At 34.7% G+C, this 15,531-nt stretch overlaps 1 protein-coding gene across 2 annotated transcripts in view; it reads left to right on the forward strand.

Moving 5' to 3' along the window:
* Positions 1-15,531, forward strand: part of LOC106667012 (neuroglian-like) — a 29,105-nt gene that overhangs the window by 11,216 nt on the left and 2,358 nt on the right. Inside the window, exons 2-5 of one of the 2 annotated variants that reach the window (XM_014394603.2) lie at positions 10,996-11,106; positions 11,179-11,382; positions 13,466-13,587; positions 13,706-13,838. In XM_014394603.2, coding sequence (XP_014250089.1) covers positions 10,996-11,106; positions 11,179-11,382; positions 13,466-13,587; positions 13,706-13,838 — 570 coding nt within the window. The remainder of the gene's footprint in view (positions 1-10,995; positions 11,107-11,178; positions 11,383-13,465; positions 13,588-13,705; positions 13,839-15,531) is intronic. The other variant, XM_024228662.1, reaches the window with a different exon arrangement.

The raw sequence follows: 15,531 nt of genomic DNA on the forward strand, positions 1-15,531 counted from the left end.
AAGTATCTGTTGCCGTTCCAAATCACACTTATCAGTCAGATTTGGATTTAAGTGTCGAATTGTGGGGCTCGGACAGATCCTCCAACATCCAACGAATCCAATCCTTTCAATTCGAAGTTCTCCGCCGTGTACTCAACGCTCCCTTCTACGTCACCAATCAAAAGATCTATAAAAATCTTAAAATCCCATTCGGGAAGAATCTGATCCGAACACGCTTCCTCAGTTTTCACTCTAAACTCTCCACCTAACCCACTAGCCAAACTCTTTCCTCAAGGTACACCCTTAAAATGTAAAAGACGATGGTCTCATGACCTCCAAGCAGACTGGTTCGCTCCCCGCTGCTTTCTGGTCTGTCAGACCTATCTGTTTTGTATCTAATTATCTTCATTATTTGCTCATTGTATAGTTATTTTTTACAAATACAATTTAAAGAAATGTACGTACATGATCAAGTTATTAACCATATAATTAGATAGCTTATCTAATTATATAATTAGATAGAATTAGATCTACAATTATATAGAAAATTATCCTAAAAAAGTAGGATAATTTTCTAAAAAACTAACATGATAAGGCCAATTAGAAAAACACTCAGTTCCTTCGTCGAGATTTCGAAGAGTATATATCCTTCAACAGGACTTCGACGCTTTAATTGATAAAAAGTCGCCAAATATGTACAAAATTCAAAAATTTTAAATCCATGTGTCATGTACGTATGTTGAAATTACCGATTGAATTTACCGAGAACGAAATCAAAAATGACACGTCCTTTCTATAATAAAATATATTACTACTAAATGATTAAGGTTATAATTTTAAATATGATTAGTTTAAATATCTATGTCTAAAAAACGGATACAAAGGCTAAAAAAGTGAAAATAAAAATACTTATATAATTGAATTCTTGAATTAAGAACATTCTAATAAGTGCCTCTTTTGATAATTATATAATTTTAGTGACATTGCTCCATGTGGTCTGCGGGATGGTAAACCTGTAATTTGGTCATCCGATTCTCATTGATTTAGTATGTCGTATGTCGTACAAACAAATTTATAATAAACGAAATAATTAATATAATGAATAATTATTCAGAAATCGCGAGATGCGGTCTGGTGAGATGTAGGTTTCAGAAAAACATTTTCTTTATCGTGCCAACGTTTCGATCATTATTGAGATCATCTTCAGGGCTCAACGTGTTTGTTTTCTGCGTAATTTGAGCCCTGAAGATGATCTCAATAAACATCGAAACAATTAATTAAGGTTTTTAGTTGAAATAAAAAAGTCAATGGCACGAGCGGGATTCGAACCCACGATATTCGGCTAGATACGCCGCTGCTCTACCACTTGAGCTATCGTGACCTCGATCCACTCGGACACCAACTTCCCATTTCAACCCCACCTTTTGAATTTTCCCTCCTTTTTGCCACTTTTCTAGATCGTAGGTTCGAATCCCGCTCGTGCCATTGACTTTTTTATCTCAACTAAAAACTTTAATTAATTGTAATATATTAATTGGTCAAGCGGACCACGAAATTAGTGAATTTAAAGATCGAAACGTTGGCACGATAAAAAAAAATGTTTTTCTGAAACCTACATCTCACCAGACCGCATCTCACGATTTCTGAATAATCATAACAAACGGTCACTAATCACCACACATAATGAATAATTTTGTTTAAAATATTTGCGTAAATTAAAAAAATAGTTCTAGTTTTTGTTGTTTCTTTTTTTTTTCTAAAGGAATGACGCTTGCATAATTTAAGCGCGAAGGATTTTTAAATAAACAGATATTTTATCTTTTGAACAATATTTGATTTACACTGAATATTTTTCTCGGTCCTTAAAATGCTGAATGAGCGTGTCCACCGAGTTGTAGATTATTCATGGTTCTAATTGTACTAAACGTATTTTTCTCCACGGATGGATGAATCATCTTATCTCCCAATTCTACAGTAGATTCCTAGTTTTATCTATAAATCGGTTCGAACAATTTTTTTATACTGTTTTTAGAAAGGAATCCCCCCCCCCCGAACATTCCGCTCGAATAATACCAGTAAAGTAGAAAATGACATGTTCTGCTCTGGTGGGTGGATGCAAGGCCGATAGAGGAAAATAATTGTGTTGTTCACAACATGACAGGACGTAGGGCAAAATTTTTTTTTTACTTATAAGAAGCATATGAATACCCCGGAATAAAGTTCCTTCTAAATCTTCATTGATATTTGAAAAGCATCGAATCATGTTGATTACGAGTATCGTGCATATAATTTGACAAAAAAAACCTAACATCTAGCGATTTTTCTTTTTATCACATCAGCTTAAAAACTCCTAACTACTGAATGATTATTGAACAACGTAATCTCAAAAACGATGTAATGGCGCTAATCTATTGAATTATTAGCTTCTCGTACAAACCTGCTATTGTGACGAAAATTTGTCCACAAATCGGTTTTAAAATTTACCCTTGTTTTAATTTCGTAGAACAACTTAATTCTCTCGGATCCTGGGACACAGCCTCTAACCTGAACCTGCGGAGATGATCTTCAGAACTATATCACATATATAGCAGATTGGTGTATGTAATGGGAAGGAAGATAAATGCAAGCAAGTGCGTCCAGGTCGCATGTTCACTCCGAAGCAAATCGCCTCTTACAATCTACTAAAACAATGTCCCTTTCCACAAAGGTTCCACCTTGACTCATGCTTAACTTGGAATTAGCATACACGACCGAAACGACAGGACATAAACAGACGCTAGGGTCTACTCTACAAACTTAAAGTACGACAGTGGAAGCTTTCGACGAAAAACACAGTTACAGACTACAAAACCTTAATTATCTCAACTAAATTTGAAATTTAGATTTTTAAATTTAGAATTTAAAAAAAAATTTGCTCAACTAAAAACCTTAATTAATTGAAAGATATTAATTGTTTAAGCGGACCACGAAAACTAGTGAATTTAATAAGTTAAAATGAAGTATACTTCACCAAAGATCTCCGTGGCCATTTCATTTGTCGCTGAGAATCGAATGGATTACACGACATTTGAAAAATGGCAAAAAGGAGGGACAATTCAAAAGGTGGGGTTGAGTTAGTGTCACAGTGGATCGAGGTCACGATAGCCCAAGTGGCAGAGCAGCGGCGTATCTAGCCGAAGATCGTGGGTTCGAATCCCGCTCGTGACACTGACTTTTTTATCTCAACTAAAAACCTTAATTAATTGAAAGAATTGGTCAAGCGGACCACGAAACTAGTGAATTTAAGACTACGAAACGCTACTTTTGGGCATATGGGATAAAAATGTAGAGAAACTGCTAAACCTTCAAATATCCACCGTCCTTTTTCTAAAATTACTGTTACTTATCATAGGATGTAAAAATTCGAACACAATGCTTAGAGGTGTCGAAAATAGAATTTATATCTTAAAAAAGTCACTACTCTTTCGTTTTCTGTTAATTCTTTGAGTGAATAATTTATTCCGTTTAACTTTCAGTTTACATTTTTACTTTGTTCCCTAATATAGAAGATTGCCAACGTTTCTTTTCCTCTGAAGAGGCCATTTTGTTGAATTTCTATGCTTTTATTTATTATTTTTTCTTTGGGTTTTTGTTGTACTTCTTGTTTCCACTATGTAAAGTTTTTACTTTTTTATGTTTTCTAGGCCATTTATGAAGGTGTGTAAAACGGCCGATAAACAATTTATTGAATGATGGAAATATTTCTTAGTTTTGCAATATATTGTTTGTTTTAATATTGTTACTTGGACATTTCATACTACATAAGAGTTGATTTTATTTTCTTTATTTTTTTATTTTATTTTTTTTTTACGAGGGTTCGCAATACCAGAGCTCATATAAACCCTTAGGGTGCCGGTGTTTTTGAAAAAAAGCCCATTTATAAGTATGTCGGGTTCGAATGCAGGGCCGCTGGGTTCGAACCCGGGACCTTTACCTTACAGTGATGAGCGCCGTGTCAACGACTAAACCGTTGCGGCCACCGACGCCCCCTTTATTTTTTAGTTTTGTAATATAATTTTTGTTTTAATACTGATAGGTGGACATTTCATACTACATAGGAGTTGCTTTTATTTTCTTTATTATTTTCTTATTATTAAGTATAATCATTATTTAAATCGTCATGGTTATGTGGATTAAGTTTGGTTGGATTGGAATTAAGTTTGCAATAAAAAAACATTTGGTAACAAAGATGGTTAATATTTTGCAGTTGGTCTTAAGGAAAAATATTTTTCATAGCATAAGAAGTTTTTTCTTTCAATTGAAATATGCAGTACATAGAAGCATCCCAGAAAATTCGACTTTATTTTCTAAAATCCCTTTTGAAAATACATTAATTCGTGATAGTTGTCAGAGTAGTCGAACTTATATTCGGCAGCATTGACATTGACTATATTAACAAAATACAACGGTTTATGATGTTTCATCAGATGCTTATGTTCACTGAAAAAATAAACCCCCTCAAATCTTGTTTGTCGCCACAATTTTTCACGTCCATCGTAAATGAATATATTGATTTCTGTGAGTGTTATTCAAGTAAAATCTAGTGGCCCAATCTGAAATGTGAGCTGTTGCCCGATTTCAATATTTTTTCCGCTAAACCTGATACCTTTTTCAATGTAGCTTGGAAACTAAATAAAAATAATACCCTTGGGTTGTATAAAACTGTAATTTATCCTTTTGTAACGTTCTGCTTCCTAGGTTGTCCTAGAAAAGGGTCAGTCCGTGTTGAACACTTATGAAACACTGGAAATTGGACTGGGTAGAACATGTGGGAATTGAAACCAAAACGCGACACACGATACTCTACAGAACATTCTCTGTCACTCATCAGAAATATTTCTTTATGGAGGCCAGAATGATTACATAACTTTTTAACTCTACATTTTTAAACATGTGTGGCATTTGTAATTTTTTTTTTTTGTTCTACGAGGGTATTACAACCACGAAGTTGTATGAATCCTCGGTTGCCGATGTTTTAGAAAAAAAAAGCCCATTTGTACGTTTTTAAAATTTTACAAACTATGGCGTATCCGAAAGAACGAACACCACTACCCGAAACAAAAATGCCTTTTTTCTCAATACTGCTGCGGTGTTGTCCGTGTGCAGGATATTCAATGGCGTAATCAACCACAGCACGTTCAATCTGTTCATCTATCCTGTTTTTAAGTAGGGCGCACGTTGGGTTCGAATGCAGGGCCGCTGGATTCGAACCCGGGACCTTTACCTTACTGTGATGAGCGCCGTGTCAACGCCCAAACCGTTGCTCTTACCGACGCCCCTCATTAATTTTTACAAGGTTTAAAATTAAGAGAAATAAATTTAGGAACGGATCAAATACTTGTGGAAAAGTTTTTCATGTGAATGTAAGTCTATTATTAAACCAAAACGTTTAAACTAAAATAGAAAAAGGCTGAATACTATGAGGAAATTTTTTAATTAAAATGGGAAACGTTTAATAATAAATGGAAAAGTCAAATTTAAAATAGAAAAAGTTGAATAATAAATGAAAAAAAATGATTAATAAATGGGCAAGTCGATTTTTTTTCTTCTTAATGGCCTTATGATCTTGCATTTTAGTTAGAGTACGATTGATTGATTGTTTCATAATTGACAGTTCGGGGGGGAGAAGGGTTAACGAGAAAAAATGGCCAGGGTGACGGTGGGACTCGAACCCCCGACGTCGAATATTAATTGGCAAAGTCGAAATTAAAATTGAAAAAGTTGAATAATAAATGAAAATGTCGAAAATAAAATGAATAAAATCGCATGTTAAGTGGAAAAATGTAAATTAAAATAGAAAAATTTGAATAATAGGAAATGCAGACAACACAAGGCACTGAAGATGATCTCAATAAAGGTTGAAACGTTGGCACGATAAAGAAAATGTTTTTCTAAAACCTACGTCACACCAGACCGCATCTCATGATCTCCGAATAATCATTGACTAACGGTCACTAGCCACCACACATTATGTAAATGTAAAAGTAAAAATTATATTAAAATAAAGAAAGTGGAGTATTAAGTGGAAAAATTGAAATTAAAATGGAAAACTAAACTGATAAATGGAAAAGGCGAAATTAAAATGAAAAAGTTGAATAACAAATGTCGAAATTAAAATGCAAAAAGTTTAAACATATTTGGAATTAAAATAAAATCACCACAATATAAACCGTAAGTGTAAATTTTAGCACAGGATATAAATAGTTCTCGTATGAATGTATATTTTTTATGTGATCGCGAAAATGAATTCTGAACCAACACAATTTAAAATTTATTTCTTCGTATTCAATAGTTTCAAATCGTGAATTCATAATTCGATTGTCGATATTCTGTCTTCCACCAGAAACCGAAATAATGCAGGTTGTTGTCATCCGATTAACTGCATTGAAATAAATCGGCGTTGAAAAGCTCGTCACTCTGAAGCAAGGAGACAGACGTATCAGCGGAGGAGGCGTTTGTTAGCCAACAATTGGCCCTTTGTAAATTCGAGGAGTGGACAATTGCCTCTGAATATGAGCCGGTCAATAGGGGCACCATATAAATTGACCTAGTGCACATAATGCGCCCATATCTCACCCAATAATAATTGACAAGTTACCAACGATCCTACCGGAGAGAAAACAGCCTTAGCAATTAACAGACGTTTTCTATATTTCTTTCCGTTGTCTTTTACTTGGCAACCAAGCGATATTAAACTTTTCTACTATTTTCTGTCATTTCAAATTATTTACAAGTAATCCTCATTAAAAGGAACAACTAGTGACAAAATTTATTGGAAAAGATTTTTAGTTGAGATAAAAAGTCAGTGTCACGAACGGGATTCGAACCCACGACCTTCGGCTAGATACGCCTCTGCTCTACCACTTGAGCTATCGTGACTTCGATCCACTCAGACACTAACCTCCAACCCCACCTTTTGAATTTTCCCTCCTTTTTGCCATTCTTCAAATGTGTAATCTATTTGATTCTCGGTGACAAATGAAATAGCCACGGAGAGGTTTAGTGAAAGTATACTTTTACTTATTAAATTCACTAGTTTTCGTGGTCCGATGTTTATACAGATGACATCCTAACCGGAGTCGAACCAATGACCTCCCATCGCCATCAACTAGAAATCTTGCTCAAGGCTGGTGGTTTCTAACTTCGAAAACGGCTACCTTAAATCCCCATCCATCCTCAACGGTATCCCGGGTGATCATCACAATTTGTATTCAGATGCAGGCCCTCATACTCTGGATAGAGACCCAGTAGTGAAAATCCTCGGTCTCAAACGGAATCCGGATACTGACATCTTCGCGTACAGCGTCACCTCCTCCGATGAACTTTGCACCAAACATTTCATGCTATCCCAAACCGTTCGCATCTTCGATCCTTCTGGATGGCTCGGGCTAGTTACTTTCCGAGCCAATTGGTGCAGTCAGTTTTTGTCCAACACTGGAAATAATTTTATTCAAGAACTTCTTTTATACTTCTGTGAGACCCAATGGTGAAAATCTTCGGTCTCAAACGGAATCCGGATACTGACATCTTCGCCTACAGCCTCACCTCCTCCGATGAACCTTGCACCAAACACTTCATGCTATCCCAAACCGCTCGCATCTTCGATCCTCCTGGATGGCTCGGGCCAGTTACTTTCCGAGCCAATTGGTGCAGTCTTGCCTAACACAGGAAATAATTTTACTCAAGAACTTCTTTTATGTTTTTGTAAAATAAGGTCGAGTCAACTATATTTCGAACGAAAATCAAGGGAAGCTGCCTGGAGGTGTTATTTTTTAAGTTTGCAATATTTGATTATATTTATTTTAATTAGTCTTGCATTTCGTCATCGTCATCTACAGCGCTAACTCCGAATTTATTTGGCGATATAAAATTAGTATGTTGTATGTAGTAAATCACTGGAGTATAGGGAAGAAGCTCTTCTATTAACTTTTGTCAGATGTTATGTTTAACTTATACGTTCTACGCCGATCATCAACTTCTTCGTGCTTTGTGTTCAAATCCTTCACTTGAAAATTGTCTGGTATTGGGTCACTGTGTGATTGATTGGATTTTGATGAGAATTTAATCCGTCCTTAGTGGTTTCGTATTTTTTAAAAAATGTAAAGCATGTCTTTAATCTTTCGTTGCCTAATGAACAACGAATTTAAAACGAGTACGACTAATGTGATTACATAAAGACAACTCTAATAGTTAAGAATCATGGTTTTATTAAAAGTTACCAGGACGATAGGGGCCTAATTAGGTTTGTGCTGCTTAATTTTCAGCTGACAAAGATAAAGATTAATTCTTGTTTACTTTGGTGTCCTTTCGATTTTATCTCCTGGAAATGGTAAGATTTGTAAATCCCTCAATTTTAATTGACTCGTACATTAAACCTCAATACTAGATTATTCAGTTTGGTCCAACATTATACAATTATCGAGAAAAACTATAGACGTTGGACATTAGACTCTATTGATTTCATCTCGGCCTGTGTGGGATGACGTAATACTACTTTCGCTAATTATCGTGCAATTAAAGTTAACGAATTAAGTGTCCTACCAATTAGGAGGAGGGCCGCCTTTAAGTTCGAACCGCAGGTTTCCAATTTGTGTTTCTTTTTCACGTAGGTTGTGCTTTTATGCAACGGCCAGCGTATAGTGGATGAAACTTCCTCCCGGGAACCGACGGCCCGTATCTTTGACCTCCGAAACGTCCGTAAAACGTTCCCGGTCGGAAAAAATTATCAAACGTTGGATTATCTCGAATGGTTGAAAATTGGCTGTCGGTTTTTGTCTGGATCGTTGTTGAGTTAAACCAACAGGTTCTGACCAAGAATCAAATTTTAGTTGGGTCGTTTTGATCTCAGTTCTGGAAAAAAGACAGGTTTTTTGTAACTTTGTAACTTGAAGCTTATAACTTCAAACTTAAACTGAAATCTGGATATGGTTCATCACCTCCAAACATTATGATTTATATGCATTCATTCAGCTTGCCATATGAAAATTGGAAAAAAAAATTATTCTGTTGACCATCCACTGATCCATCTACTTATATATTTTGTATTATCAGTTTTTTTTTAATGTGATAACGTTAATCAATGTAGTAGATAATTACAATTAGAAGAAACAATTTAGATAAGATTAAAGTCACCCTCACCAGTTTCTACACGAAGATAGGTTTTTGTAATAATAAGAATAAGCTTTAGTGAAGATATACTTCATTTTAACTTTGCTCTTCACTAGTTAATTAATTAAGGTTTTTAGTTGAGGTAAAAAAGTCAGTGACACGAGCGGGATTCGAACCCACGACCTTCGGCTAGATACACCGCTGCTCTACCACTTGAGCTATCGTGACTTCGATCCACTCGGCCACTAACTTCCCATCTCAACCCACCTTTTGAATTTTCCCTCCTTTTTGGCATTTTTCAATCCGGGTTCGAATCCCACTCGTGACAATAACTTTTTTATCTCAACTAAAAACTTTAATTAATTGAAAGATATTGATTGGTCAAGCGGACCACGAAAACTAGTGAATTTTAATAATAAGATAGGTTGAGAAAAAAAGCATTGATTTTTGTCCATTTCAACAATTTAGATTTCCTTTTATCTTCCTCGAACTTTACCTAATTACAATACATGCATCGATAAAAAATTGAAAATCAAAATTAGTTCTTTATTAATCTCAATTGTTGATAAATTGTTGAAATATTAAATTTAATATTTAAAGTTTGGATGATGGTTGTTTCTCATCTGACTAAGTGATGAAAACAAAGACATTTTAGTTTTTATGTTTTCGACTCAGACCCACTGATGATCACAAAAAACTGAATCGCACCTGACCAACCAAACTAGATTATACAGGCAGAATAAAATTACCAGAAATGGCCAAACTACAGGTTCATCACCACATTGTCTCCTAGAGAAAATCTCAACCTTTATTTATTTTATGATTCTTGGCCAAAATTAGGCAACCTTTTTTGACAAAATGTCCCAAGGTTGGCTTTATGTGTGCAGCTGGTCATGACACCATGTCTTAATCCTTTTGGGGGATTTTTAGGTAGGTGAGATTAATGAGTTGAATGGGGTGATAATTTGGAGTAGAATTTGACATCAGGTTTTGGTGAGATATTGTAATCATATTTTTGCTTTTTTTTTTAACCTTTGAGAATATAAGTAGTAAAGATTTTGGCCTATAATTTGTGAGATTGGATTTATCACCTCCCTTATGAAGAGGGAAATCACTCGTTTCAACAATTGCAATACTTGACTCCAGCGCAAAAATTAACAAGTTAAGCTAAAGGTTCAGCAGTCAGATGCCCTAACCTCTTTATCCCTGTGATAGATAGTCCATATATGTTAGTAGCATTACTGTTTCTGAAGGTGAATTGTTTGGAGGACTTCATTTGATGTAGTGAAAATAAACTGTGATCAGTACTTACCAATTTTAATTTCATCATCGAAGTCACGATAGCTCTAGTGGTAGAGTAGCGGCGTATCTAGCCGAAGGTCGTGGGTTCAAATCCCTCTTGTGACACTGACTTTTTTTATCTAACTAAAAACCTTAATTAATTGAATGATATTAATTGGTCAAGCGGACCACAAAAAATATTGAATTTAATTAATTAAAATGAAGTATACTTCACTAAAGCTCTCCGTGGCCATTTCATTTGTCGCCAAGAATCAAATAGATTGTACGACATTTGAAAAATGGCAAAAAGGAGGGAAAATTCAAAAGGTGGGGTTGAGATGGAAAGTTAGTGGCCGAGTGGATCGAAGTCACGATAGCTCAAGTGGTAGAGCAGCGGTGTATCTAGCCGAAGGTCGTGGGTTCAAATCCCGCTTGTGACACTGACCTTTTTATCTCAACCAAAAACCTTAATTAATTAAATGATATTAATTGGTCAAGCGGACCATGAATAAAAAGTGAATTTAATATCATAAATAAATGCTAGTATATACAACTTAGTTTTGTTAAAAACAGTAAACTTTGTTTTAGGTTTTGCTGTTTCGGATAATGAAAGGCCTCCAATTTTCAAAAGCATACCTACAATATTCAAAACACGAGAGCACGATGTCGTATTGATGCCATGCTATGTAGAAAATTTAGGTGAGTTTGGTAAAACTTGTTTGTACTCTAATTAGTGTACATGGAATTCCACGTAAAATTGTATAATTGCAGGTAATAGTGAGATCAAATGGTTGAAAGATGATGAGCTGATCGCCGAAAATGGTCAATCTTACAGGGACAATGTGGTGCTTCGTAAAGACAACTCCTTGGAAGTGAGCAATGTCAGCTCTCGGGACTCTGGCCAATACACTTGCCAGGTTGTAAGGCCAGATCCATGGGGCCCAATAAGCCAGCATCATGGAATACAAGTGCAATGTACTATTTAAAACAGTTTTATCGTTATTAATTGCATAGTAGATTAGTTAAACTTTTACATGACATCAATCAATATTTGATACTGGTTTGATCATTTCTGGTCCGCCTGTAAGTTTGCTTAAGTTAAGATCACCCATGTAGTTTCAGCAATTTAATTTTCAGTTCTGTGCCTTGCATAATTACTGATACACATCACTTTTGATCATTTGAAAAACAGTTTCATATATTTTTTCCACATTGCATTATAATCCAAACACCCTACTCTATATTTATATGGACAATTTATTTTTATCTTGCAAAATTCATTCTGATTTGTTTTTCAAAAAATACCTGCTTTCTATTAATATATTGCCCAAGGCATTTTTATTTAGACAGTTTTGTTTTGTTTATAAATGTTGGCTATACACAAAAATATTCCATCATCGGCAAAAAGATTTGTAAGTCATGAACAACTCCATTTCTTTTAATTAATACATAGGTACATATTTCATTAATTGATTTCACCAAGTAGTGAACAGCACTTAAAAAAAGTTAAACCTTTATTTTTCATATAGTGGAGTTCTCACCCACTTGCACCATATGCACAGCATGATTTTACTTTCTTTTAGTGAAATTCGCACTTAAAATTTGCTAAGTGAAGTAATTTTTATTTTGTTGCAAGAAATTTGTACAAGTTGTATTTTTCACATCGCTCCTTATTAATGTTGTTGGTTACAATTTCTATCATTACAAAATGCACTCAAATATCTCAGACCAATAAAAAACCACAAATTGATAGTGGTAATCTAAAGGCTATATCTAAAAGTTTCCGTTGGTAAGTCATACATTTAAGGCATGTTCTTATTATTCAACGTTGGTTGATCAATTTTAGTTAATAAATAAAAGATGAGAGCCTCTTGAATCAGTTTTTGTTCATTGTTTCAGTCAAAATTGATCAATTTTTTATTTGCAAACTATTGGCTGTTTTTTTATATTGATCTAACAGTCTTAATTTGGTTTTTCTAATCAGTAATAATAGGTTTGGCAATTTTCATTTTTTTAATTATTGTTATTATAATACCTAATGCATTTCTCTCTCATATTGATTTATACTCATCGTTATGTCATTATTAGGCAAGGGTTTCATAAAACACAAATTTCAGCACCATTGTACCCAAGACACTACATAGAATTGCCTAATAATCCGATTCAAAAGCATACATTTTTTGCAACAATAAATTCAGCAACTCCAATAGTCAATTTTAGCATTGCATGCCAGGTTGAGGATAACCCCAATTCCCAGATCGAACAAATCCACCTTCACCCAATACTGGTTAAAATTTTGAACGCTTCCTCCTCAGAATATTAATCCTCATATTCAACTTTCATAATGCAATCCCCATCCATCAATTTGGTTTTAGACCATTCCATTGTGCTGTCCATCATGTGTTATGAGCACTCAACACAATATGTGTCCTATAAAGTCAGCATTATTGCTCAGCGGTTTTTCAGACAAAGGCATTTGACAGATTGTGGTATCCTGGTCTCCTTTTCAACTTGAAAAATATCCTTCCTCTCTGATCGCTTGTTCAAGGTTAGGATTGATTCTGAATTTTCAGACACCAAGTCCATCAAGGCCAGTGTTCCCCCTAGGGAGTAGCCTAGGACCAATCTTCTACACAGTTTACACCACTGACTCCTTCGCGAACGATTGCAATCCTCTCCTTACGTTCCCTATCCTTTGCAGCAAAAACAACTCAAGATAACCTAGACTTCATTACCGGCTGGTGCTCTGGGTGGCAGATCAGGGTGAATGAACAAAACACCAAAAAGTAATAAGTCTAATAAAATAAGTCAGACTTTTCTCCAACCATAATTGCATACTATAACATTGAATTACACTCTTAACAACACTTCAGTAAAAGTGCTATTAGCATTACATTCATGGCTGTAGAACGTGATCAAGAAGAAAAAGAATCAACCATTATTTGCATATTAGGCTATAATATATGGGCGGATCAGAGGCAATCAATTTTGATGTGTTACTTTAGTTGATCAACTCGAAGACAACTTCACTATTCAATTTTGTTTGTTTTGGTGATAGTTCCACCGTCAGTGAAGCTTGTGCCAAATAGAAGGGAATTGGAAGTGGAACTCCACCATGAAGTAATTGTCAGGTGCGAGGTCGATGGTGTACCTAAACCATTCGTGAGATGGCTATTTCAGGTTTTTTTTTTACTCTGTTATTATTTATTTTTTCTTTATAATTTTGGTGGCGTTGAATGACTGGTGGAATGTTCCTTGTGGGTAGATTGAATGAAAATTAATCGGGACTGTCTTTCAGGGAGAAGAAACGTCGTACGATAACAACTTGCATTTTTTTGCCTCTGATGATAGCTTCAGCGGAGAATATGTTTGCATTGCTACGAATGGCGTTGGCAACAGTGCCACAGGACATATAGACATCAAAGTTGTCTGTACGTTCATCTTAAAAATCTCATGACTTTAAATAACCATTAAACTTAAGATATATTTAGTTTTATCTGATGATGAGAATTAATGAACTTAATTAAAGTCAGTTTGTATAATTTAGGTTAACGCTAAACATAAATGTTTTCAGTGCCCAATTAATGGCTTTTTTAAAGTAGTTGAGAATTTATGTTAAGGTTAGTTGGATAAATCATAATTGACAGTCTTGAACATGAACAATTATATTTGTAAAAAATTATTGATTGTAGTTCTGTTTCGGTGTAATTGTTAATATCATAAACTTTGAAGATTGCAGATCTTAGTGTGGTCAAATTGAGCTAAAAGAAGACTGTTTTTGTCTGGAGTTGTTAATTTTATATACCCAGATCAGCAATTTATAAAGAAAAAAAGAAAAAGTGATTGATATATCAAACTGTTTAAATAAGTAAACTATAAATTATACTAAAATATAATTTTTGCTGATTCAAAGAATAAATTTCAATTCTCATGAGTAAATTTTTTTAACACTAACAAAAGTTACCAATTTGACAATATTTAAATTTTAATTGTAATATTTTTGGAAGCTGAATACAATAGAAAGCATTTGTTTGATGTTAAACATTGATTTGATACAATTGATAGAAATACATAAAACTGGTTTGCTTTTATTTTTTAATTTATTTAATTTATTTATTTTCTAATTAATCACCCTAAATAACATAGGGTTTAACGATTATTTGGAGACCATGAGATGCACTCTGGTGTGACGTAGGTTTTAGAAAAACATTTTCTTTATCGTGTCAACATTTTGATCTTTACAATTAATTAAGGTTTTTTAGTTGAGATAAAAAAGTCAATGGCACGAGGGGGATTCGAACCCACGATCTTCGACTTGATATGCCGCTGCTCTACCACTTGAGCTATCATGACCTCGATCCACTCGGACACCAACTTCCCATCTCAACCGCACCTTTTGAATTTTTCCTCCTTTTTGCCATTTTGCAAATGTCATGTAATCGGGTTGGATTCTCGACGACAAATGAAATGGCCACGGATTAGTGCCATTTAGTGAAGTATACTTCATCGTACACTTCGTCGAGAATCCAACCCGATTACACGACATTTGAAAAATGTCAAAAAGGAGGGAAAATTCAAAAGGAGCGGTTGAGATGGGAAATTGGTGTCTGAGTGGATCAAGGTCATGATAGCTCAAGTGGTAGAGCAGCGGCGTATCAAGCCAAAGATCGTGGGTTCGAATCCTGCTCATGCCATTGTCTTTTTTATCTCAATTAAAAACCTTAATTAATTGTAATATATTAATTGGTCAAGCGGACCATGAAATTAGTGAATTTAAGTTTTGATCTTTATTGAGCCCTGAAGAAGATCTCAATAATGATCGAAATGTTGGCACGATAAAGAAAATGTTTTTCGAAAACCTTCACACCAGCCGCATCTCATGATCTCCAAATAATCATTGGCTAACGGTCACTAAACACCACTTTAACTGGGTTTAACTCTCAAGTCCAATAAAAATAAACATGAGATAGCATAAAGCTGAAATTATTCTGCTTAATATGATCAGGATGGCACAGAAATAGTCAGAAAAGATCAAAAAATGATGACATTTTTTTTATTGTTTTACTGATTTACGTAAGCTCAAATCTGTATATGCATGTACACATAATCACATATGGACAAGTT

Source organism: Cimex lectularius, unplaced genomic scaffold (assembly GCF_000648675.2).
Source record: "Cimex lectularius strain Harlan isolate CLEC.00 unplaced genomic scaffold, Clec_2.1 scaffold226, whole genome shotgun sequence".
Classification (NCBI taxonomy): Eukaryota; Metazoa; Arthropoda; class Insecta; order Hemiptera; family Cimicidae; genus Cimex; species Cimex lectularius.